General features: G+C 40.6%; 1 protein-coding gene across 9 annotated transcripts in view; it reads left to right on the top strand.

The window, feature by feature from the left end:
• Positions 1-27426, top strand: part of synrg (synergin, gamma) — a 43559-nt gene that overhangs the window by 8803 nt on the left and 7330 nt on the right. Inside the window, exons 6-22 of one of the 9 annotated variants that reach the window (XM_058633268.1) lie at positions 664-775; positions 2319-2753; positions 3559-3873; positions 5747-5824; positions 6340-6536; positions 7425-7670; positions 8959-9104; positions 11313-11446; positions 12634-12696; positions 13637-14611; positions 21328-21870; positions 24040-24203; positions 24297-24350; positions 25134-25230; positions 25798-25946; positions 26162-26272; positions 26760-26798. In XM_058633268.1, the coding sequence (XP_058489251.1) occupies positions 664-775; positions 2319-2753; positions 3559-3873; positions 5747-5824; positions 6340-6536; positions 7425-7670; positions 8959-9104; positions 11313-11446; positions 12634-12696; positions 13637-14611; positions 21328-21870; positions 24040-24203; positions 24297-24350; positions 25134-25230; positions 25798-25946; positions 26162-26272; positions 26760-26798 (3858 nt within the window). Of the gene's footprint in view, positions 1-663; positions 776-2318; positions 2754-3558; positions 3874-5743; positions 5825-6339; positions 6537-7424; positions 7671-8958; positions 9105-11312; positions 11447-12633; positions 12697-13636; positions 14612-21327; positions 21871-24039; positions 24204-24296; positions 24351-25133; positions 25231-25797; positions 25947-26161; positions 26273-26759; positions 26799-27426 lie in introns of all 9 variants that reach the window. The other 8 variants (XM_058633269.1, XM_058633267.1, XM_058633273.1 and 5 more) reach the window with 8 other exon arrangements.

Genomic DNA, 27426 nt, shown 5'->3' with positions numbered 1-27426 from the left:
ATCGATTAATCGGATTGAAGCTTTTTTCATGATAAAACAAGATTTCCGATGGTTCAAGCTTCTTAATTTTATTTTCTTAATTTCTTTGCTCTGGATAACAAAGAAATCATTAAAAGTGAATAATTTTGGTTTGTGGACAAAACAAGACACTTGAGAACATCATCATTTCCAGGTTTGACAAACACGGATCAACAATTGTTAAGGTTTTCTGATTTTTTATGGACCAAACGATTAATCGAGAGAATAATAGACAGATTAATGGATTATGAAAATAATCGTTCCTTGCACCTCTATATTTACCAACAGTTTGCCTGACAGGTGACTTACTCAGGGCACCAGTGTGTGCAGCGCCAACTCTGGTAGTGTTTGGTAGTGAAATGTGAGCGAAATCGATGAAAGGACAATGCCACCGTTCCATCTCACATGGAGAAATGAACGGAGACATTCCGTTCATTCGCCTTCCTTTGACCCGTGTGTGGGTTACCATGGCAACCATGGTGGTAATTCAAGATGAAGCAATAAAAAATGTGATCAAAAAGTGGTCAGTTCCATAAAATCTGCGTTGGCATCAAATTTCAGCTGAGTATTTTTGTACCAGCGTCCACCACCTGCCTCTCTCACCCTGCGGTCTCTTTGATTCTCTGCTGTGCTTCACTCACTCAGACGGGGGAGAAGAGCCGCGACGACGCCTTGGAGGCAATCAAAGGCAACCTGGACGGCTTCAGCCGAGATGCAAAGATGCACCCGACACCGTCGTCACAGACAAAGAAGCCAGGTACAAAACACTGAAACACTCCAGTCTTAGTAAGTGTGGCCTTTTCCTGTTTATCTGCTCAGTGTGTTTGTGTGTGACTGTGACTCTGCTCTAATGCCTTCAATCTCAGGCTAATAATGGGATTAGAGGCAGGTCAGCGTGACGGTCACAAAGCTGGCAGCCACAAGAGCCACTGTGGACACTCTGTACACAATAGGGATGGGCATTTCTGGCCAAAATATTAGAATATTTCATTGTATTATTTGTCAAATATTCTACATAATGCAGGATTCCCTTTGTGTTGAGCTAAGGAGATGTGTTCAGAGACCCTGGTAAATTTCATCACATGCACGATCTACAGCAGAGGGCTCAAACTTGTGGCCTTCAATCAATTTGACATGGCCTGCCACCTTATGTCAAGTAACGTCAAGTTATTTCTGACGGACACTTTTATTTTGAAATTCTGAGAAATATCTATCATGTTTTACTACTACTAATATTGTTTCATTGTGATATCATGAAGGAGTTGCTCATATTGCCCTCCCCCCGACTGAATAGTTCATTTTTTCCCCCCATAAAGTTGACCTTTTATTTTTTTTCCACTGGTCTGCCCCCTGCTTGTCAGACGAGATGCTTTGAGGCCTCAAGGTCATTTAAATTTGAGACCCCTGATCTTCGAGGAGCAGGATGCATTCAAGGGACCTCGTAAATTTCATGATTCATCCAAACTGATCGACTTTTTATACCGGAAGCAAATAATCAAAACTCATGCCCATCCCATGTACACAATATACAGCACAGATTCATAACCACTTTTGGTTTTCAGTCTCATAATTCATATGTACACCTGTCTTATTTGTCAGTATTCTGTTTTAGTATTGTCTTTTTTTAACATCTGTGTCTATCAACATCTGTTTGTTGACATTTTATTGTTTGTATTGTAAATTTGATTTCCTTTTCCTTAAAATTGTTAGAGTTCACTTGTACTTCCTGGTCATAAATTTGACTAGTGTTGGTCCAATATTGACCAAAATCCCAAAGACACAAGTGATTTGTAAAGCTAAAATATCACATAAAGAGAAATGCATGCAACGTCTGGTTTTTGTCAACAAGCTCTAATTTCCACATCTCTGTGTTGACACATTGTTAAATCTTAATATTTCTGTAAATAAACAAGCTTCAACTTCACAAGATTTCACTAGATAATTGGCATATATTTTCTCTTTAAAGTTACAGTGTGTAAAATGTAGCAGCATTTATTGTTAAAGTTGCATGTTGCAGATATATGTAAGAAGAAGAATATCCCTCACCTCATCCTTCTATTGCACGTGTGATGAAGAACCTATGTAGTCTTCAGTTAGAAGTTTGTTAATGAATAAATACCTACATTTTACACACTGGACCTTTTAATATTCCATTTATTATGACAAGTCTATACAAGGTTACGACTTCTTTATCAGTATCTCTGGTGTAACACACATGTACAGCCCTTAATTCTCATTATTCATTCTCCACTGCTGTGTGTGTGAGACGTGCCATCATCATTATGTCTTCATTTTTGCAGACTCATCGCCATCACACTCGTCTGTCACCACTCACTTGCCCCCCCCGCCTTTGTCTGAGGACAATGACGAGTTTAGTGACTTTCAGGGGCCTGTAGATGGCCCGGCCTCCTTCTCTCTGCCCTCCTCCTCTTCCTCCATCTCCACCTCCACTACTTCCTCCGCCACCTTTGGCCTCTCCTCTCAGAACCACGTCCAGCTGCCGCCCCCCGCCCCCAGCACAGGTTTAACTGAGGACGAAGACGACTTTAGTGACTTTGTCCGGGGCCCTGAAAACGCCCTCTCTTCCTCCAACTTCCACCTCTCCTCTCAAGACCAAATCCAACCTTCACTCCCTTCCTCACAGTCCCTCCCTCAGTCCCTCCCCACTTGTGTGTCCATTCCCACTGCCTCCCAACACTCTGCTGTCAACACCAGCTCCCACTCTGCATTTCAAGGTAACTCGTCTTTTGCTTTGTTGACTCCTCCTCCTCTCCTCCCGTCCTCATAATCTACACTCACTCTGAGTAAAACACTCCAATTAAATATTCTTTATTATTTAACTAATTAACTTGTTTCATTGCAGACATTAAACCTGTTTTTCGTAACGTAACGGTTAAATGCGATCTGATGATAGCAGTTAAAGGAGGCCAAAAACAACTTAAATGGTTTGTCTGGAAAAAGAATCTTAGTGGTGGGTTCAAGGACTGTCGCAAGTTTGTCAAAGGTGCTTTTAAAGGAAAAGGCAGAATAAATGCTGCATGGTGCAGGAAGAAATATACACAACGCTAATAAATTAAGAATAAAAATATCAACCCGTTTGGACCCTGACAAAGATCTTCAGTGTTGAAAATGTGTGTGGATCTGCTGTGAGTCATTAAAGTCTACAGATTTTACCAACAGCTACACGTAAATAGGAAATCCAAACGGCTGTGTGAACCTAGACTTGGACCCCGCTTAGACCTGGTGATAACGTCCATCCTTGATCCAATTCAAGTACAGGTCTGACCACATTCCTGAGCCTCTTCTTTTTAAATTAGATTTATTTATTTATAATTAAATAGAATTTGTGCCAATTAACATTGATCCACTTAAGATTTCTTTTTCTAGTGGTTAAAATCTTATTTTTATTTTTCTGCAGTGAAGCGAGTCAGAGTAGAGCCTGGTTTCGGTCGGAGGTTTGGACGTACTGTATGTTAAGACCAGGCCTGAAAGTGGGTCTTTGTTATAAAGACATGTGTTCCTCATTCACACCCCCTCTAGGCCCGTCCCTGGAACAGAAGCTGTTCTCCTCGTGTGATTTTTCTGCTGATATGACGGCCCACGTTAGCTTTAAATCCAGGCGGAGTTTGGCTGAAATGGGTCCTAGAGCTAAAGTTGCCACTCAGTTTCAACCCAGCACTAAATCCAGGAACTGGGCTGCAGCCCCCAAGGACTTGAGTTCTCTATTCATCCAAGCGAAACCACCAGAGGCCCCGGTGCCAGCAGCACCCAGTGTACTCCCGGTGTCAGGTGTTGACTCCTCCTCCTCCTCCTCCTCCTCCTCCTCCTCCTTCCCCCACAGCAGTAGTGAAAGTGGTGAGAGAAGTGCCCGTTTATTAGATTCACTGCTTCTTTTTCCCTCTTCTTCTCTGTTGCTTTGCTGCGACATTAACCCAAAACAAAGGCAGTGGTTTTCTTTCTTCCTTTCTTTCTTTTCAACCTCGACACAATAATCATGTACCTCCTTGAAGCAGCTTAATCTGTTCTATCTCTTTGGGTCATAATAACTGGTTCATCTCTACTTGGCATCTGGACATTTTCTTCACCTTCTTTTTTTAAGGGTCTGTTCACATGAAAACGAGGCTTGGTGAATCTGCATGGAACCAGCATTTTTGGGAGAACTGAAACACTTTTGTTTTTTGAAAATCCCCAAACACCACCCTTGCCTTTTCATGTGGATGACCAATGAGCTACTTTGGGGAAACCTATGATGTCATAAATCCCACCTCTTTCTTGCTCTGGCACTGACTGAGGCCATCTATGCCGCCGTCGTCGTGTTTGGAGATGGTTTCGCCTTTCCGCTTTAGTTTTCTTACCTTGTCGTCCTGGATTTCCGTATTCTGTCTCGCTGTCCGGTTGTAAACATTATAATGTATACCATTCGAATAAATAAGGTTTGTACAGAGCACACATTGCCAGGGGTTCTTTACAAGTCATGTCATGTCAAGACTTTACAGCTTTGAATTCATGTAAATTCCAATGTCACTGGCCATTGTGCTATTGTAAATGTTACCTTTAAGGTAAAGAGAAACAATAGTTTCCCCCTTAAGGAGCCTTAAAATGCCTCCTTTTCATCTCTCATTTGCCCTTACCAAAATGCAGATTGTAGCATTGGATGCGATTCATTGCGCTATTTTTACACGACACGTACGTTGTTTAAAATGATTGTTTTCCCCACAAAAACACCAAAATCAGCTTTGCATTACGCAATCTTCGCTGGCCCGGTGTTGTACTACGCGTCCGCAGACATTCATTTGAGGTACACTTTGATCAAGGAAGGTCGTCACTCATTAGAAAGACTGTGTTCTTTGCTATTTGAACCTTTAAACTCCCTCAGCTTTAAGGTCAATACAAGAAAAAAATGCCCCTTTTTCACCTGTAGATATGTTTTGGGCTTTTTGTGTAGATGACACAATGTTGTGTCATCGAAAAAGAAATGGATCATTTAGGGAAAGTGCTGTTTCTGTGGAGTGGCAGTGTATTTGTAATTTTTTTTTTGTCCTTATGCCCTCTCTGCTCTTAACTCCCGCCTGCTTTTATTCCTCTGCTCCTTCCTCCACAAATGTTTCTAAAGACGACTGTTTGCGTTTGCTGCTCTTGTGGAAGTGGACACTGTTTCTGTCGCTGTCCTGCAATAACAACCTTCTTACCTCCCATGAGCTGCTTACTCATATGTTTCCTCCCAGAGAACGACCTGTGGTGCATGCTAACAGGGATCTGTGCAGGTGCCACTAGGGGGCGCAGACTACGCATGCTTCTCCCTTGTGCTAAAATCTTTTGTTTGCTTGTCATCAAGGGAAACATAAAAGACTCATCATAATTAGATTCATTAAGGACAGATGAGAGGGTTATGTGCAAAGTGGCTGCCTGAGTAAACAAAATAGTGTGTGCCATAACAAATGAGCTGGAGCGGGTTTTAAAAGTTTATTTAGCTTGGTGTGATTAGTTTAATTCCTCTGTCTCCTCTCTTGGTTCCTTAAATCTGGCTCACAGACAGACATTTTTCAGAAGTCAAGACATTTGTTTGTGCTTCAGTGCAGGGAAGGAAGCGTCACATCTGCGCCCTACCTTCCAGACGTCAGGTGTAGGACTTTGCTGCCAAGCAGTTTGGCAAAGCGTATGTCTGGGCGAGGATTATGGTCTAGTAACTAACTTGTATCTGTGTGTGTGTGCGTGTGCGTGACAGCAGGTGTTGGCGTTTACCCACAACAAGAGCACATCCAGCCCATGCTGCCGTCCTGGTTGTACAACGACAGCCTCATCCCAGGTAAACCTTCACACTCCAGGGCTGAAAATAACCCTTATTTTCATAATCAATGAATCCAGGGCTGCAGTAAAATCAGTTATTAAATCGATTACTAAAGTAATCCTCAACTCTTTTGTTAATCCATTAATCGGCATGGGTTTCTCTGTTTTTTCAGCTTCTTGAATGGAAATATTTTCTGGTTTCTTTGTTCCATATAACATAAGAAAGACTGCACAAGTGTTAAAACCACTGTTTTGATAACATTTTCACTTAACTTAAGTTAAAGTAAAACAAAGTAGCTTGTTTGAAATGTACTCAGAGTAAAAGTTATACATTTTAAAAATGATTTGCTCCTGCCGCAGTTTCGTAAATAAAAAAAAAAGAAGTTTACAGTTGGTATCTTGTGAAATAAAATAAATGTTTTTGTAGTGTTAGTAGTCATTCCACAACTGTCATTAGTGGGAACAGGAACCTTTACATGCGCAGAACAATTTCCACTTGGTTTATGGCCTAATACTGTGAGTCTCCATCCACAGAAATGTTCAAGAAGGTTCTCGAGTTCACCATGACACCGGCAGGGATCGACACGGCCAAGCTCTACCCGATCCTAATGTCGTCGGGTCTTCCCAGGGAAGCTCTGGGACAAATCTGGGCTACCGCCAACCGCACAACGCCCGGCCTGCTGACCAAGGAGGAGCTGTACACTGTACTCGCACTAATTGGCGTGGCGCAGGTAAGCGGATAGAGCCCCCCGAGACAAATGATCCACTTAGAACGACTGAATGGGCTTCACAGCGGAGCGGCGTGCCGCCATAAAATCCACACTGAAACGAGACAGGCTTTTGCTAGATGGAGAGAAGTGATGCCGTAAATCAGCCCGGGGCTTGTGAAACACTGTGAGCCAAATATACGGCTGAGTCCACGTCAGCCGAGGTTGGCAGGAGGCTTCTTATCATCCTCAGTCTGGGTCTGTCACCACCTCCACCAGCACCACTACCACCGGCGGCAGCAGCAGCAGCCCAGAGGGGAAGCAAATCTGCAGGCAGCTCACAAAACACCACATGCCGCCACTTCCATGCAAGGAATAATAATGACACCTCTGTTGATGTAAATCTGTCAACGAGCAGGATAAGGTGCATTCAAAGGAGTGCGGCTTTGATGAATAATTTATACGCACACATCAGCCTGTCTTCAACAGTGAAACCGTGATAGCTCCCATTACCATTGTCAATCTTTAAATTATCTCAACAATTTTTATTGTCAACAAATCACTAAAACATAAAAAATAAGCTCTCATTTGTTGAAAATGTACAAATATTCAACTGGACACTAGTTTTCTGGCAAAGGAGTAGATTGTGTGTTTGTTTGGTGCTGTTTTAGCTTCATATTCGGTGATTTTACTGTACAGTATGTGGGACAGACTCGGAATAAGCTAAAGTGGTCTAGTTCAGTCACGACAGCGCTCATTAGTGTATTTTTAAACGCTGTAAGACAGCAATGGAGGTCTGTACAATACAGTAGGTTCTTCATTCGTTGTTATTCTCCCGACGCAGTGTAAAGGAATAAAAAAAAAAAAAAATGAAACATAAAATAACTCAACCTGTGTTCTCCTTCATTTCAGAGTGGCCTTCCAGCCATGAATGTTGAAATCCTCAGTCAGTTCCCTTCTCCGCCAGTGCCCAACCTGCCCGCCTTGGCTATGACCATGGCCCAGGTCATGCCCTCTCACCAGCAGCCCATGATTAGCCAGCCTCCAGTCTCCATGGCCATGCCCTCACCAACTCCACCAGTCATGGCAATGACACCTGCAGCACCAGCTCAACCGCCTTCAAACACCAACTTCATCGCCAGCTTTCCTCCTGCACAGGTAACGTAGGCTTCTACCCTGTCTTTTCCTGCACACTTGATATTTGTGCTCTGATGAGAAATACGCAGGCATATATGTATAGGTATATATGTAGGTAGATGCTTAGATAGGTAGGTAGATAAGGAGGTAAATACATAGGTAGGTAGGTAGGTAGGTAGGTAAATAAGTAGTTAGGCAGGTGGAGAGATAAGCAGATACAAATCTACCTATACATATCTCCCAGCCAGCCTTACTACATATTTACCTAACTAGATAGTAAGTAAATATGTGTAGGTAGATATGTAGCTTGGTAGATGTGCATACAAGTAGTTAGGTAGGAAGATATGTGAAATAACTGAAATAATGAGGCAGCTTGATTAGGGATTAAGCACATCATTATAACAATCCAGAGATTTTGAAACAGTAAGAGGAGAGACATTGCTGCATTTACAAGTTTATATATTTATTCTAGTTTCCATTCTGTCGCTGCTTGTGTCAGTGCTTCAGAGAGATGCTCACTTGTGTGATTTTCATAAAGTGGGCGGGTCTGCAAAACGGAGCTTTTCATCTTCTACTCCGAATTAGTCACAGTTAGAAAACTTTCAGTGGCCCCGGAGGTCCATCCATCTGTAGTAAGAACCACGTAAGCGGTGTCTGGCAATTCTTTGACAATTCGTCGTGGTGTCTCTTCATAAAGTTCAGGAATCACTGTGTTTCTGAAGAGATGCCGGGATGGAATATTATACCGCAGCTCAAGTACTTTAATCATATGCTAAAATTCTGCATAATCCTTCAGCACGACATAAGGCCGCATATCTTTTGCTATAAACACCCCCATTGCTTTATTGTTTAAATCCTGCAGGGAGCAGAAGTTGCTTTTTCTTACCCGACTCTCTCTTCCGTGTGCTGTCAAGCGTCACACTGGGGTGATGTCTCCGCAGATGCAGTAGCATATTTGAAGTGTTGCCGCTAGCATAAGTAACACGTGTTGTGCAGTGCTTGCATACAGTTACAGTTTTGTCCATCAACTTTTTACCGCTGTCATCATAGATTACAGCAAATCTGAAATGCTCCCACACAGGAGAATAAAACAATGCTGCTGCTGGCGCATCCTCCAACTCTGGGGCTCCTCCTGCGTCTCCTCGTGAAATTTTTGCACTCAACAGTACACGCCTCCTCGTACCAAATGACGCAAGGCTTACGCTACATTGCACGTCATAAACCGAACAGTACACACGTGTCCCGAACCGTGACAAGCGTAGATTAATTTTATTCTCTTCATCACTGTAGTTCTTGTTAACTGTTGCAGACACAGGGGACCAAAGCAGATGACGATGACTTCCAAGATTTCCAGGAGGCTCCAAAGGCAGGAACAAAGGACCACTCCTTCACTGAGTTCCATGGGGAATCGGGAGGAAGTTTCCCCACCACCATTGCACCTCAGCACCAAAACAGGTACAGTGAATAAGTGCTGAGGAAACTCTGATTTAACCCTTTTTTTTAATTTAAATCCTACTCTTGCAGTTATGCTGTCTTGTTACACTGTTGAGGCTGAGATGTCCGATGTGTCTCTGCGCTTCATAAATTCATTTGGCTCAGCTTTGCACAAGTTGTGAGGAACTTGATGGAAGCTGTGTCTTTTTTCTTAATGTCTCTCCTCCTGTTCCACAGTTAAATGGTGCTTACACTGTCAGAATAGCTGAGAAATTATATTGCTGTGTCATGTTGGCTGGGATTTTTATTTTATACGTGCGTGTTTATGGTAATTTCTCACCATGCGTGCCGGGGAAAACGAGCAGTGACCACACAACAGTCATGTCAGGGATATGAGTACATGTTATATTAACTACAAGGCCAAAATATGCAGATATACAGAACATATTTTCATTAAAATTATTGTTGTACTGCAGCTGTTTTTCTGTTTCTGAAAGAACTTATTCTTTCATACTGTTGGCTTTCAGTGATGGTCTTTTAATGTTTAGGGCTGAAACTAACAGTTATTTTGATAATCCATTAATCTGTTGCTGATTTTTCTCGATTGTTTGGTCCAGAAAATGGCAGAAAATTATTGAATTTGTATCATTTCTTTCTTCTATGGAGCAAAGAAACCAGAAAAAAAAGAAAGTTGTTTGTAATTATCAAGAAAAACATCTGATTCATCCATTATCAAAAATTCTTGCCAATTAATTTTGATTTTCTGGCAATGTTTATATCTTATGTTGTATCGTATATCTTACGTTATATCATATGTCTTTGAAAGCTTACAGTCAGACACACGGACTCAATATCTCACAATAGTCATCCCTGAATAACAATGAGTTTGACTTCATCTCTTAATGAATTCATTTCAGCGGACAGCAGACACAGAGCTCCTGCCTCGAGGCAATTATCAGTTGATTGACAAAGAGAAAGTAGAACTTTTTTTTTACCCCCTGAACTTTTTACCCATGACCATGTGATTGCTGTAGAGTCTAATTAAATGAGTGAGTGAAAGGCTCTTGTTAAGTTGCTCGTCTGAGAGCGACAGGCGTAACAGTCTGATGTCTCGCTGTGGAAAGTGTGAGCCTAATGGCTCCACTCACTACCGACTCCTTTTAGCGCGATGAAATCATATTTTTTGTACAGAAGTCACATTAAGTCGAAACCACAAGTGTACAAACAACAATTTGTGTCTTGACCAGGATTCATTTATTTATTTATTTAGTTATTTAATTCTACGCCACGCGATTCCTTGGCTTTTAATGGATCTGTGACAGCCTCAGCATGTCACTCAGTCCATTAAAATAGCCTTTGTGTGTGAAAATGAAATATAACATCTTGATTAGAGAGCTGCTCTCTAGTTTGCAGCTGATTTTAGCTTTGTGTTTTATGCCTGAAAAAGTGGTTATGTTTTCATAATAATAATAATAATAAAAAGCACAGGTAGTTAAATGTTAAAAACCAGTTCTCAAATGTCTTGCTTTGTCCACAAAAGCTTGTTCGTAATTATTAGAAAAATTGACAAAATAGTTGAGGATTAATTTAGTAATTTAGTAATGGATTCAGCCCGAATGTTTAGTGTTTAAATCTCCTCATCTAACTCTGCTGCTGTGTTTTAAAGAGTGCTTGAGTGAAATTAGGTGAAAACTTCATTAAATGATTATGATAATGAGTTGAAATGTTAAAAAAAAATAAAATGCAACTAATGATGAATGTCATAATCTTTTAATCTGTAGTTGTTTGGTCCATAAAATGTCTTTTTTTTCTGTTTACAAACATGTTTTTTACTAATTTCTTGAAAATATTCACATTTAAGAAGCTGAGAAAAGTCAGGGAGCTTGGTTTTGAACCCACAACCTTCCAGTTGAAAGACAACTGGCCCTATCACTGATCCACCATGGCTTTATATCAGAAAATTAAGACTTTTACTTCAGGAATATTATAAAAAAAGGGACTTCAACTTCTACCATAGTCCTTTTAGCTTTAAGGTACTGCTGTAATCAAGACGACCCTAACATGGACCATGTATTGCAGATCGTAAAGTGATAATCAAGGTTTCCGACTCTGGGAGCTTAAAGTAAATGTTCAGTCGGCTCAGTCAACTCACAGGGATTAAACCCGACTATTGAAGCGCTCTCATGCTGGTGTGTGTGTGTGAGACTCAGGCCTTTTGTGTCCCTGCAGTGCTCCTGTCATGCTGACACCAGTGTCTGGCTCCTCCTCATCAGCTGCCTCCGTGGCTTCCTCTGATAAATACGCCGTCTTCAAACAACTGTCTGTGGATCCACCTGCAGAGCCCACAGCCCACACACACTCAGGTAAACCTCCACACACTCCTTTACAAACACTCACGGCTCCTTTTCGTGGAAAAAATTTAATTCAATTAATATTCTCATGCATGACAAAGTAACATGTATTATAATTAAAAAAAATTTAAAATATTTCACTGTGAGGTCTTCTAATTTCACACAGACATTACAGAGGAACATTTCAAGTATCAGACATTTAGTTGTTTGGTTCGATGAGTTTTAGGGCAACGGTGAGAAAATTTTTTTCACAGTCTTCGAAAATAAAGTAAATTTACAAGAATAAAGTCGTAATATTCTAACCTGTTGTTTTAGAAGAGGAAAGTTGTTAAAATGAGGGCCGTGGAGCATTTCGTGGAAACAAGGAGATACTTTTGGCACATCAGCATCACATTGTATCATCATGATAAGTATCAGGACTTAAAAAAGTATATGCAAGAAAAATTATCACAGAAAGAACCAGGCGGACCTGGAGGAAATCGCTGCTTTTGTGGTTGGGGAAATAGCTGGAACTGTGGTTTCATTTGTGGATTCATATGATAAACTAGAGAAACCACAAAACCCCCCTGAATGGCCCGCTGATGCATCCACCGATAACCCTGCAGTCGACCAGTTCCAGCTATTTCCCCCCTCCGCAAAAGCAGCGATTTCCTCCAAGTCAGCCTGGTTCTTTCTGCGGAAAAGATGTATTTTCTTGCTCTCCTCTTTTAAAACAACAGGTAAGAACATTCCCACTTCATTCTCGTAATTTACGGCTTTATTCTCATAAATGAAGAAAACATTTATCTAAATGTGGCCCTAATAGTCTGTTGTAGTTTGGTCTATAAAATGAATGAATCTATAAAAAATTCATCTATAATCTATAAAAAAAAAAATTCAGTTTTAATCAGAAATCAGAAAATATTCACATCGAAGAAGCAGAAAAGTCATTTAGTATTTAATCATTGCAGCTCTCATATCCGTATTTATACCCATAACTAAAACATTTTATCACTGTTAATCCCTTAATTTTATGTATTGTAACTTACATTTAAATTGTTAGGCACAGAAAAGTGTTAAAAAAATATATATGAATGAGGGGCATCATCAGTTTTTATGTAGTTGCTTTTTAAAACAGCTTTCTGACATCGAAAATGACGCTGCATGTCTAGTGAATGTATTAGTGTTATTTTTGTTCTTATTTTACCCATTTTATTCAGATCTTGGAGACAAATACAGCGTTTTCCGGCAGCTTGAACAACCTGCTGACAAGAAACCAGTCGGTAAGAAGGATTTTTAAACGCTTACTGATCCTGTTTTTGGGAGATGTTTTTTTTTTTTTTTAAAACAGTATATTCTACTGGATGTGGTTCTGTGGTGTTGTTGACACCTGTGCGTTTCCGTCCCTGTTTTCATTAGAACAGATTCCGTTGGGAGTCGCTCTTACTTCTCCAGTAAGTCCAGCTTTGCAGTGACAAACTCGGGCTGCATCTCCTTAATGAGCTCAGTATTTCTCCTTCCTTCCCACTGCACACACAGCTGTGTGAGTGTCTGAGTGACAGCTGCTGAGTTTTAAAGACGCGTTCTGACTTCTTTGGTGTGTTTTCAACTCGTGTCATGATGCTTGAATCTGCGAAAAACCAAAGACATTTTCACATCACCACTGAGTTCTTTGTGTGTGGAGTTTTGTTTTTTTAAGTCTATCTTTTTTATTCTGTTCCAAGATTGTTTCTTGTCACCTGTTTCCAAATATCAAATTCATGTCAGTCAATAAAGAAGAATTTAATGTACCATAACGTCGAGTGCTAGGATGCACTCAACAAAAAAAATATTTGAAATTCCATTTTTAAATTCAAATTTTTTTCTGTATTTTTCTCTTTTTTAAAACAAAAGACATTGGATAAAAAAGTTGGTTTAAATTTTTTACCTGGTTTTTATTTAAAAAAACTGTTTATTTTATATGTAAATAAGTGGTTACTGAAGTTAAGCGATATTTGTCTATAATTCATGATCATTTAAGTTATACTTTTTTTTCAGAATTTTTCTTTTTGACATGAATTGTTGGCCCTGATTTCTAAAAAATCAGCATCAGTCGCTCTACTGTGACGTTTGCTGTTCTCTGTAGCTCGTAGAAGACTTATGATTGTAAAAGGACAGAATCATGGCTGACGCTCTTTTTAACATTTTTTTTTGTGTGTTTGCTTTGTGTTTGTTTTCCCGCAGGTGAAGGATTTGCAGATTTCAAGTCTGTCAGCGCCGATGATGGCTTCACAGACTTTAAAACTGCGGACAGCGTCTCTCCTCTAGACCCTGCAGAACCGGCCAAACTCTTCCAGCCTGCCTTCCCTTCTGCTTTCCCAAACTCTCAGTCTCTACAACAGTTACCACAACAACAGCAGCAACAGCCAGTGTCTCTTTCTCAGTCCAAAAACCCACTCAACATAGCTGACCTGGACCTTTTCTCCTCGATAGCTCCTTCTGTTCCTGCCTCCACTGAGACAAAACCCAGCAGCTTCCCCTCTGTGTCTGTCCCGCCCTCTTTAGTGCTCCTGCCAGGTGGAGCTAAACCTCCAGGAGGAGGTACGGATGATTTCGGTGACTTTGCCCTTTTTGGCTCCTCCTCTGACGCTGCTCAACCTTCGGCAGCAGGGGGAGCCTTGGCCTCGGCGCCTCAGGACGACTTTGCCGACTTCATGGCGTTTGGTAGCTCCGGTGGAGAACCTAAAGGCGACAGCAGCAGCAGCAGCAGTGTCGGAGTCCAAGGTGAGACGTCTACGCAGCAGCGGCCGCAGCAGAACTCGGACAAGTATGACGTATTCAAACAGCTGTCCTTGGAGGGAGGCCTCGCCTACGACGATGCCAAGGAGAGTGGTGGCGGCTCCTTCTCTTCCCTCAGAAGCGACGCGGACGACTTCGCCGACTTCCAGTCCTCGAAGTTCTGCACGGCGCTCGGGGCCTCGGAGAAGACGCTGGACAAGGTGGCCGCTTTCAAACAGGGCAAAGAGGACTCGGCGTCCGTCAAGTCGCTGGACCTCCCGTCCATCGGGGGGAGCAGTGTGGGCAAAGACGACTCCGAGGATGCGCTGTCAGTGCAGCTGGACATGAAGCTGTCGGACATGGGCGGAGACCTGAAGCACGTGATGTCAGACAGCTCTCTGGATTTACCGGGTCTCTCGGCCCACCAGCCGCCCGCCACAGGTGAGGAACTAGTGCGTCTGCTCTGGTGAGGCTCTGACGCATTCCACGCAGTATTAAATCCCGAGCCGTTAGTGGCTTCTCTTTCTCAGTGCCCTTTGACCCCCACCATTAAACGGGTCGAGGGCAAGACGTAGGAATAGTTCAGGGTTTGTAAGAGGTTTTGACACTGAATTTGCTGAGCACTGCAGTGTTAATCCTTTAGCTACTTAAAAAACAGGCTCACCTCCATAAAATCCTACACCTTCTGTAATATCTTAAGAAAATTTTTTGCCACTTTTAATCATCTTTACACCACCTTTTCTCACTGAAAAACTGAACCTTTTAAATCTTCTATACTCCTGCACCAAAGTCCACAGAGAAAATCGTGGATTTTACATCACAGCACATCCACTTCTGCCTCCATCGGTAATTGCAAACATGTTTTTGTGTCATGTCAGTGTTTGAAGTCCTTTGTTAAGATTTACCTCAGTGACACAAACTTACCAAACCAAACCAGCAGCTCCTGTGTCCCCAAGAGTTAAAAACGCAGATTTTCTGTATGGGCTATGGTGGGGGTGTGTGTTTACAAACGTCTGTTTCCAACCACAAAAGTCCATGTGACGATGAGATACAGCAGCAAACATGTGCTTGAGCTGTCAGGCATGGATTTTATGAGGTGAACCTGCTCTTGTGTAGTCATCTCAAAGGCAGTTTTTTAACTATTACAGCCGTACTTAAAAAAAAAAAACAACAACCCTGAACTATCCCCTTTTAATCATTTGAAAAACAGAAGACAGACAGAAAACTACATGGAAAAATAACATATCATGATAAACATATCCTTCATTCTGCATCTCATCATCCATTTCAACATATTTATTTATTTATTTATTTATTGTAGTTCCTATTTTATTTACACATTCCTTTCCCTCGTTTTTTTACCAACATATTATAATTATATTCATACTATAATGATAAAAACAACCTGGCACATATCTTTATTTATTAACCAGTAATGTGTGTGTACGTGTGTACGTGTGTGTGTGTGTGTGTGTGTGTGTGTGTGTTGTACAGAGTAGACTTCGCCATTACGCTGATGATCCTCTCGTTTATTTCAATCACAGGTTCCGCACAATAGGCTGCAAGTCGTTATTCCATTTCATTTTGAATGGCTGGAAATAGTATTATTAATTATTTAACCATTAATAGATGGTCTGCACTGCATGCAGCCATGGCGAGCTTGACGAAATCTGCCGAGTCACGATAGCTGGACGCAGTACAATACTACATATGCTATTGTACAGACTGTGCTGTTGCATTACGCGGCAGTGTTTTCAAATCTGACACGCAGTATTATACAAGATTTTTTCCATAACCACTGCCAGGCGTTTTCTCACATCCATGAAGGATGATTTAAGTTTCGGAAGAAAATCAAACTAATTTCCGTACGACTGCAATGATTAATATGTTATTAATCGATGACTACTTTGATAATCGATTAGTGGGTTTTTTTCAGTTTCTGTGATTTTTCCAGCTTCTTAAAAGTGCAAATTTTCTGCTTTCTTTTGATCCATATAACAAAGGAATCTGGATTAAAGATAAAACTGAGTACATTTTGCTTTTGTTGACAAAATAATTGACAGATTGATCAATTCTGAAAATAACTGTTAGTTACAGCCCTGAATTTCCGTAATAATCAGCTCTTGACTGTGCTTGTTTATTTAATTCATTAATTTAGGGCCACACCTACATATTCTTTTCATAATTGATTAAAATGTTGACTATTTTCTTGATTGTTGATCTTCTTAGTTAATTAGTTAGTTATTTGGTCCATAAAATGTTCATCAGTGTTTCCCAAACCTCAAAATGGAAATATGAAAGATGATGTTCTGTCCACAAACCAAAATGATTCAGTTCTAATGATTTCTTTGTTATTTTGGAGCAAAGAAACCAGAAAACGTTAACATTTAAGAAACGGAAAAATCACACTCAAGACAAAATAGATTTAGTCAAAATAGATTTAGTCATCGATTAATAATCGATTAAGCGTCACTGCCCTGAATTAGTCAGTTTATTAGTTTTTTGGTAGTATGAGCTAGTTTTAATCCAGAATCAAAGGAGTGAACATGAGTCTGTGCTCCGTCTCTTCCTCTTCTTCCACTGCTCATCATTTATTCATCAAGCGTCTCATTTCCATGTCATGACTCATGTTTCATTGAAAACATTCATTTAATCTCCATCAGGTCAAAATCTCCAATTTCAGGTTATTTTTTTTAAATGTTAACAAAGAAAATCATGCCTACAAAACCACTTCATTTTAATCCCAGCTTTATTATTATCATTATTATTATTATTATTATTTCCTTGACCAGAGGAAATCATACATATAAACATCGTCATTGCCTTATTTCCGTTTCTATACAATGGTCAGAGTTTTGGTTTAACCCAAGCAGGGTCGTCCCTGTATCGCAAAGAGCCTGTGAGGTGACGTCTCTGGGATAGAAAACCAAATATATTATATTTACAATTACTTGTTTGGTCCCTAAAATGCCAGTAAATCTTCAATGTCTTGTTTTCTTCACAAACCCCAACATTTCTTTTTATATGGAGCAAAGAAAGAATATACCCCCCAATGCCAGACTATACCCCCTCTAGGCCAGAATATACCCCCTCTAGGTATAGTTTGGCCTAGGACAGTTTATTCCGCGGGTTCTCTGTGTGAGAAACAATGACATTGGCTGTAAATATGGTCAGATTCTGCTAAATCACAAACAATTAGGCTGAATTCCATATTTATTTTTTTTAACCAAATACAGTATATGTAATATTAAGTGTGTTTCTTAGATACATTCAGTATAATAATAAAGTATAATAAATGTGATGATTATCAATGCAACAGCCTTTACAAACCAGGAAAATCCATCACAGATAGAAATCTAATCTGTCTATGTGTATATGGATGTAATTCGTATCGAGACATCCCGAGCGAGACACAGAAACTCAAAAATAGCGCCACAGTCATAACACTGGCACTGGAATTAATCACATGGCGTTACACGCCACATATGTGAAATATGTAAACTCTCACAGATGTCACCTCCTGGGCTCCGTGGTACCTACAGTTAAACAACGTCATGAGTGGAAATTCAGCTTTTCCACAGCTGCTCCCACATTTGGGAGCAGCTGCTCTTGTTCTCTCTGGGACAAAGCTGTCTCTAAGACGCAGTTTCATGCCGCTTTTGCACTGTTTTCACTGTTTTTCTCTGTACATGTACGCAACCTTAAAGAGACAGTATTTCTTTTTTTACAAGCGGTTCCTTTTGTGTCCGGAGCACAAAATGAATCCGAATGATCCTTTTCTTTTTTTCCTTTCTTTTCTCACCTGTAAGGTAACCTGTATTACTGCAGCATGACTCTTTACCACGTGCCGCGTTACGCGTCCGGCTCTCTGGAGAAGTTAGCGTTTACCCTCCCTGCCTTGCTTTTTATGCTGCAAGTGTGCCTGCTTTTTTCAATTTGTGAAATTGACAAGAAAGTAATAACAATTTTATGCTTAAAAAAAAAAAAACATTATCGCAAGTGGTTTTTACCAGTGGTGAGAGGAAAAAAAATGTATACTTGACAGATTTAATAGTGTATTTTTATTACAGGAATATGAGCTCTTATTTTGAGACTAGAAACTCTCCCGGATCTTGTTGTTGATGTAAATTTTAAATGTAGCTTTACAGCATTTAGTACATCAAAGTATTTTAGGGGAGTGTTATTATGATCCAAACATTGTTGATTATAATTCTTTGGGGAAAGACTTTGTTGTAGCAAGAGAAATTTAAAAAAAAGGATACTGTCTCTTTAAATCTGTTCCTGCATCTGTGATTAGATGTAATTAAGGGATGTCAGGTGTAAGGATGGCCCCTCCTTTTGTTTTCTGTAACCCTTTGAGTGCTTGAACACCTCACCTGTTTCCTTTTAAAACAAAAACTAATTTGAAATTATTATCATAAATTGACAAAATGCCTAAAGTTTTTCCCTCGTCCTCAGGTCCTCAAAGGGTTTAATGCCTCTTGCCTCGAGCTTTATTGTTTGGGTTATCTGGCTTTTCAAATGTTCTGTAATCAAAATCTCTTTCCAAAAAAAACAAAACAAACAAAAAAATGCTTTATATTCTGATATAAAAAAAAACAAAAGTGTTATCTTCCCAGAGTTACTGATTTTTAGTCTGTGAATGTGCCTTCTCATTCTGGTTTCTGCTTCTGAGATAATCCTTGTTTCACCTTCTCGCTGTTTGTTTCCTTTTATTTCCTCCTGACTCTGCATGCCCTTGTATTCTTAAATGACTGAAATCTTACTTTTACAAGTGTTAGTTTGACAAACCTCTTGTAACAATAGCGCTCTCTCACAGTACTTTGTGATCTCTCTCGCTCTCTCTCTCTTGCTCTCTACTCATGTTTGTTGTAATAAATATTATTGTTGGTATTGCTCAAACGCGTACCGTCTTATTTTCTCCTTTTTCCTTTCTCGAGAGGCCTTTAAGTGATGTGATGTGTTGTCAGGCTTACAGCACTAGATCCTTGTCAATTTCACAAATTGCTTTTCTTTTTTTTGTGCACCCGAGGGTTCTGTCATGTCAAATAGGAAGGACTCAACACAGTCAGTGTGTGTGTGTGAGAGAGAGAGAGAGAGTTTAACACAATACAGTTATAGTGCTTTTCCACTATATAGTACTGGTACGGCACAGCTTGGCTTTACGTGGTTTCCATTACTTCATCGGAGTAGTCATAGCAACGGCTGCGTGAAACTGCCGCGACGTGGTTTTATGTGCGACACAAACACACAAACTAGTGACTTGTAGAGCAGTTGTTTTCAGTATAACGGAATCAGAATCAGTTCTGAATCAGATTTGTTGACAGTGATTCGGCTCACGATCACCAGCTTTCAGCAGTGCTGTCACTAAATACACCAGACTCTTCTGTTAAATATTGAGAATTTAGACATTTCCTTTGCTAAATGTTGGACGTTAAGGCATGTGTTCAGGATATTTTTAACTATGATCTATAGTTCAGCATTTTTCGCTTAGATTCTTGTGTCAGACGTCATGCTCATGACTCTTCAGTGACGACGCTCTCTGACCAATCAGTGGTCGGCAGTCTGTTGACATCACATTTTACTATCGGCTCAGCTCCCTTGGAACCTCACCACCAAAAAACCAGGTACTATAGAGCCGAGCCGAGTCGAGCAGAATAGTGCTGGTTGGGTGCAGGAAAAAAAGTCAACCATACCTAAACTCAACCAATTCCCTGATTATCTTGTCACTCTTTTACACCAAAATGAGTGTGTACAATTTCACAGAACACCAGAAAAGTGTAACTTTCCTTTTCTCTCCACCTCTCCTCTGTCCCCCCCATTTTTCCTTTCACCACAACCAGCCTAGGCAGATGCTGCACGTTTCTTCCGGAGATTTCTTCCTGTTAAAAGGGAGTTTAAACTCTCTGACCAGTCAGTGTCCGGCAGTCTGTCAACGTCACACATAGTATCGGCTCAGCTCAGCTTGGAACCTCGCCAGAGCAGGTACTAAAAACGTACCAGGTACTATCACTGATGGGAAAGCAAAAAAAACTGTACCAAGTTGAGTTGTGCTGGAACTGGGTAGTGAAAAAGGGCCATTTAGAATTAGTCATGAAAGAACGACAAACACAAGAGCACTCAGAGAGTGCAGGCCTCCATCTGTGTTTCTATCATGGTACTGTTTTGTTTGGAATGGTAAAGTCCTGGCTCAGGCTTGCATTTTGCCTGAGAGTGCTTTTACTTGGTAGGCGGGGGTGTAGGCTGTGCCCGATGGTCTTGTCAGATGTTGTCATTTGTAGAAACAAATGACAACATCTAACTCGAATGCAACACAATTCAGGGAAGAACCCGAAACCCAAAACGATCCAAAAACCCACCAAGCACAGACCATAGAACTTTCATTAAAAATCAGCAGCAACATTTTAACTAAGTCATTTCAAGCATGACTCGGCAGAATACAGTGCTTGACAGTTACACACAGGCTAGTTGCAAACTGTAAGAACTGCGTTACATAAGAGTTCCCGACAAAGAGCTTTTTACAGGAAAACACTTTAAATTCATCCTTTTAATTTTATTACTGACATTGCCGTTTATCAAATGGCAACTTTCGGCCAGATTCTATGGTCTACCTCCAATACTTGTATACAAGATTGTATACATCCCAGAGCTCTAATAACATGTTGCAGTTTTAATCAACGAGCATCAATAAATGGATTCATTCATTAACTGTGAAGGTGTTACCACCACCAACAACAACAACAACAAAAAAGACAAAGGGACGAAGCAACTCTTTCAATTCAAGTCTCTCAATCAATGAACTGAATAATCATTGCAGCCAAATGTTTCCAATGGGTTACGGTTAGCTAACCCAATCAGAGTAACTGATATAAAACATTCCTTTTATGTTTTTATGGAGTAGAAGCAGAAATGTCGGATGTGAAATAATCTCAAATTTGTCTGCGTGCTTCAAGCCATGAAAGGTTGACAGTTGGTTGACCCTCTAAGACCCTTTTTAAGAGTCCGAAAAGCCTTCGCTACCACACAACACTTATCACTCTGACAGTAACGTGGTGATAATCCCACAGATATTCTAGTCCCTCGTCCAGACTCATTAATCCACACCCTGTCATCTACAGTACCCAGGAACCACTGGCATGTCTGTGTTGTCATTTCAGAAGGAGACGACCTGAAATTTGACCCGTTTGGTACTTCGGGCCTCAGCACCCTGACCAGCTACGACTGGACGGAGAGTGGGGAATGTCTGTCCACTGAGGTCAGAAAGCCGCAGAGCTTAGACAGCGCTCCGCTTCCATCTTTAGCCCCGACACAGAGGAAGGAGGTGACGGTCGGCAGCACTGAAGACATCTCCACGGCACAGTTCGTCACCTCCTTCCCCACTGAGGACGCCAGCTCATCTGCAGATGACAAGTTTGAACCCTTCGCCAACTTTGGCTCCGGTGAACACGGCGGTGGCAACGAGGACGACTTTGGGGACTTTGCAAGCACCGTCTCGGAAAAATCCGACTCGCCTGCCGCCACGGCTGACATCGGCTCCGAGGGAAACCAGAGCGAAGCCTCGGACGAGTTTGGCGCCTTCCAGGGCGACAAGCCAAAGTTCGGCAAGTCCGACTTCCTCAAAGCAAGCACGCAAGCCAAGGTCAAGTCCAGCGAGGAGATGATCAAGAACGAACTGGCAACCTTTGACCTGTCCGTTCAAGGTGAGTGACACTTATTTTCAGATTTGTCTCTCAGTCAGTCAGTCCAAGAAGTGATACAGTTGATCGAAAATGATAATTATTTTAAAGCAAAAACACAAAAACTGCTTAGAAGATGATTACAGAAAATCTCTTACTCTTACTTGAAAAAAATGATTAATTGCTATTGAAATTTATCAAACAACAAAACTTGCTCTTTAACTCTGTTTCCCAAGATGATGTTGACAAATATTGGTTTGATGGATGAACAATTTAAAATCCAAATACATTAATTTTCGATTAATCTGTTCATTATTTTCTCGGTTCACAGATTAGTTGTTTGGTCCACAAAATGTTGTCTACAAACTGAAATTACCCTGTTTTTAATGATTTATTTGTTATTTGAAGCAAATGAACCAGAAAATATTGAAATGAACCAGAATTCGCATTTGTACAAAATTGACGATGTTTGTCGCCCCCTAGTGCCCACGTCAAGTCATAAGTGAGGTTTTTCATAATATTTAAGCCACGTCTTGTCCAGGCTATACTAAATTTGTAAAGTGAATTGCAGCAAATGTGTTTTTTTCAAGTGCGAAATTCTTCACAAAATGGCCCCTTGATACAAAATGTATGTAATATACAGTGGGGCAATTGTGTTAAGTGTTTAAAAATGTTTAAAATTCACTGAACAGTTTCATCCATACATTTTCAGCATAATCTACGACATTTCATGCATGTTTAGGCCTTAAAATTAGCTATTCTTTTAACGGAATAGTAATAACAATAACATTCATTTACAACATGACTCGCTGCTTTTCCTCAAACATCTCCTCCTCCTTTTCCACCCTGTAATGAGGCTGTCAGACATTAGATGGCAGTGTTGAGATGACAGCTCTGCTGTCACAGCCGTCACCAACAAAACATCCACGAGCAGAAATGAACCATTTACACTTAAAGACTGTTGTTGTTTTTTGAAAAAGAAAGAAGCAGCCTTTTCCTGCTCTGTGATAAAATCCTTCATCGATCTTCATATGACACAAAGGCTGCTCTTCCTCCTGTTCTTCAGCCACTGGTGCAGTGATGAGACAGTCGTGGGGGGTTATTATGGGATGTTGTGGTGTCGCATGGTGGACGAGTTCAATTCTAAAAACACAAAAACCCCGGTGGTTTCTTTGCTGGAGTGCGAGTAAAGCGGCAGGGTTTTGTCCATGTGTGAGTCACTCGTGAATAATTTGTGCCTCTGTTTTTGTACCTAATTATTGTTCAACACCAATTATGTGTTTACTCGCGCTGCCCTTGTCCAATTAGCTGCAGCTGAGTGGAAATGACTCATCGCAAGGGCCCGAACAGTGTATTGATTATTAAACAAATAGTTAGTGAATCACTAACTACTATTTTGATAAATGGTTTTTCATAATTAAAACTATTTTTCAGATTTTTCCTTTGCTCCATATAACAAATAAATCATTAAAACTGATAACTTTTGTTTTGGGGAAACACCAATCAAAATTTGTGGACCAAATTACAAATCAATTATTACGAAAATAATCATTAGTTGCACACCTAGGTGTCACCGCAGGTTGCTGAAATTGATAAAGAACAAAAAGGAAAACATTCACTTTAAGTATTTCATATGCAGTTCTCTCTTTAGTTTCCAAATCCTGAACGGAAACAGAGAGAATTAAAAAAGAATCTTCATATATCCTACATCGAGGAGTTAAGAGAAAATGGCATTAAAAAAAAAATCATAACCTGTCATCTGTGTCTTATTAAAGGTGTCAGTGACAGCTAGCTTGTCAGACCATGTGATAGGGTCTGAGATCATGGCAGAATAAAAGGAGGACACATCGAACAAATAATGCAACTTTATGCAGAATCCGGCCCCAATTTGTTTCCATCAGCATAATATAGTGAATATTTTTGATTTTAACGTCAAAGAAATCAGTACATTTTATACAGAAAAAACATTCACCCACTCAGTACATGTAAAGAAAATGCCATCTTGCCAGTCTGCAAATAGTAAGGTTAAAGCTTAATTGAAAATGCATAAAATTTGTGTTTGAGGACGGTAGAGTAAGTAAAGGATGGTGTTTAGAAGCTGGTAAAGAGAAGAAAGAGTTGCCTGATTCATGCGCTTCTGGTACGTCTATGAATGTGTGGTTTCCTGCCAAAATGGCTTTTGTTTTGCCTCAGGTTCCCACAAACGCAGTCACAGTTTGGGTGAGAAGGAGATCGGCCGCTCGCCTCCGTCTCCAGCTCCAGAGCAGCCTTTCAGAGACCGGTCCAACACCCTGAATGAGAAACCCGCGCTGCCCGTCATCCGAGACAAGTACAAGGACCTGACGGGGGAGGTGGAGGTGAGGAGGCACTCTGAATATTTACAACACGTTCCCTCTCTTCTTTTCTGTCTTTGTGTTCATTTGACATAATTTCGTTTTGTGTTGTTGCAGGAGAGCGAGCGCTACGCGTACGAGTGGCAGCGGTGTCTGGAAAGTGCTCTGGAGGTTTGTGTTTGTTGCTCTGCGTCTGACCTTCGTCCTGTGTGGAATTCACATCTGTGGCAGAATAATTAACAGAAACACAAAGCCACCGGAAATGTTTGTCAGACTGTTGCTGCACCCGAGGACATTCACTTGTGATTAGAGCCAAATTATTTTCTACTTTCCTGCAAACACAATTTCAGGGCTTTTGATTCAAAACAATGTCGGTTGTTTCAAATGTCACAGTCCGTTTAAACACATGCTTCAGGAGGAAAAAAAGAAACAACAGCAAAACAGTTATTTTTTTAAATTAAAGTGCCAGTTGGGAATTCTGGAAAAATAACCAATTTATCTCATTATTGTCACATTTATCATCTGGGGGTTTGTTAGCAGTGGAATCCACTTTCGCAAAGTTATAAGTTTTATATATCTATAGATATATATAGATATAGATATATATATATATAGATATATATATATATAGATATGTGTGTTTTTTGTCACAAAATTTGCACTGTTGCCATGGCAGCACCATTTAGTGATACCTCATCGGACCTTCCATCGCGAAGTTGTGAGAGTTTCATTGTCGGTGGCGAAAAATCAGAATTTTCGCCAACGTTGGTGCCCTTTATCTCGTACACCATGCCACATTTTAAAAAACTTTACATCCTCACCAAGTTTGAAGGTGATCGCACAAAAGCCCTGGGACAAGTTTGTTCATATGCCAACGGTGCAAAATCCTAGATGGCGGCCTTCTGGTTGGGTTTAGAGTGTAGGTCACCAGTCTTTTTTTCTTCCCACACAAAGGTCATCACCAAAGCTAACAACACTCTGAACGGTATCAGCAGCTCGTCTGTCTGCACCGAGGTCATGCAGTCTGCTCAGGGCATGGAGTACCTGCTGGGTGAGGAAATGCCAAATCTTTCACACACACACACACACACACGTCACTGTACACACTGAGTCAGTGCCAGCTGTGCTCTGAGAACAAGAGGCTGATGAAGAACCTGGTTAATACTCACCGTGTGTGGCATCAGGCCTCGTGCACATTGGCGGCGTCCACATGAAGAGCAGTGGAGCACATTTGTGTGTTTATAAGCTGCTCTATCAATCAGGGCTCGACCGATATTGGTTTTTCAGAGCCGATAACGGATATGCAATGCAATTTCACACAAACACCAATACAAACTTTTTTTTTCTTGTTGTCAAAACCTAAACATTTTTACATGAAGTAAATGTCATACACTTCAACTTCTATCAAAGTCATTTTCTGGTAAAATACTTGTACTTTTCACTCAAGTATCATGTAACCTGCCTCGTTACATGGAGACATGTCATTGTCAAATGTAAGAGGCACAGAGTTGCCGTGTTTTGTGAATTTATGATTGGAAAAAAGTGTCTCTTTATGATTTATTTGGTCATATTTATATATTTTATTTTATTTATTTAATTTTTTTGTGTACCCCGGCAGGTGTGGTAGAGGTGTACCGTGTGACGCGCCGCGTGGAGCTGGGCATCAAAGCGACAGCGGTGAGCTCCGAGAAGCTGCAGCAGTTGCTGAAGGACATCAGCCGTGTGTGGAACAACCTCATGGGCTTCATGTCGCTGGTCAAGATCGCCGTAAGATACTCACACACACACAAAAAACAAATACTAAACACAAAACTGTGAGAGGGCACAGGTATGTTTTATTCATTTGTATTTAGTTATTTATGTTTTTCCAGTAGCCTTGTCACACAGACGTGTTTGCACTCAACGCAGGTACAAAAGTTCTCATTATAATAGAACGTTGAAGGTCACAAACAAACTGTGTGTGTGTGTGTGTGTGTGTGTAGCCTGATGAAAGCTCGCTGGATTTCGCCTCCTGTGTTTTAAGACATGGAATCAAGAACGCTAAGGAGTTGGCCTGTGGAGTTTGTCTGCTCAACGTCGATGCTCGCAGCAAGGTCAGTATTAAAACACACACTCGTAAATACTGAAGGGCTGCAACCATTAATGGACTATTAAATGATAACTTGTTTTGTAACCCTTTAACACCGAGCGCAGTGTTTTTCCTTCATTTTAAATTGTTCATACACCATTTTAACACGCAGTAAATTTTAAATTTTCTGGCCCTTTTATTATTAAAATAAGCAAAATAACATTTTGAGGCTTCGGTGTTGAACATTTGTTTTATCATTAATACAAGTTATGTGATTTTTCAGCTTCTGAAAAGTGAATATTTTCTGGTTTCTTTGCTTCATATCAACAAAGAAATCATTCAAACTGAATCATGGACAAAACATGATCAACATTTTTGTTGACAAAATTATGAATCGAGACAATCGACAGCTTGATCAATTACAAAAATAATTGTCAGTTGCAGCCCTAAAATAACAGAATTTTTTGTTGTCGTCACCACTGACATTTCTTTGACTTTGCCACATTTTGCAGAAAAAAGAAGAGAGCACAATTGGACGTCTGTTTAAACGAGTATGAGACAAACCTTTCTCACATTGGGGGCCTTTGGGGTGGCGGTGGGGGGTGGAGCCTATTTTTTTCACATACAAGCCCAGTGGGTGGCCAAAGTGACCCGGATTTACGAGTTGCCACTGCTCCTCTCTCACGGATGAACGGTTATCAGACTTAAGGCTACATCCACATTATTCCATAGACCCTGACATGGATTTCTAACAAGTGGTCTAAAAAAATGGACGACACAAATATGTGCTTGTTTCTCTTCCAAATGGTTAAATTATTATCCTCCACTGTGTCCCTCGTTTAGCGCGATCTCTTGTGGGTTTTTTTAGCTGACAAAAAAAATCAAGCTAGACACAACCTGGATATAAAAATCAGATTTGGGCTGCAGTCTTAACAAGACCTTAATGTTTCAGTTTCACCTCGTCGTCGGTCCTCGCTCATACCATTCACCATTGTTTCATTTAATGTGTTTTCAGTTGTTTCAAAATTGGACACAGATTACTTCTAAAGCGGAGCTGAAACCCTTGAATGAAATGAAAACACAGTAATGTGGATGTAGCCTGTGTACATTCGGTAACCGTCAGCCAAAATCACTCACAAAGTGACTGTTTGCTGAGTCCCAACTCCTCAGATGTTGTCC

The sequence above is a fragment of the Solea solea genome, chromosome 7 (genome assembly GCF_958295425.1).
Source record: "Solea solea chromosome 7, fSolSol10.1, whole genome shotgun sequence".
Lineage (NCBI taxonomy): Eukaryota > Metazoa > Chordata > Actinopteri > Pleuronectiformes > Soleidae > Solea > Solea solea.
Note: the sequence above shows the minus strand (reverse complement) of the source record. Positions and strands in the feature narration are given on the sequence as shown.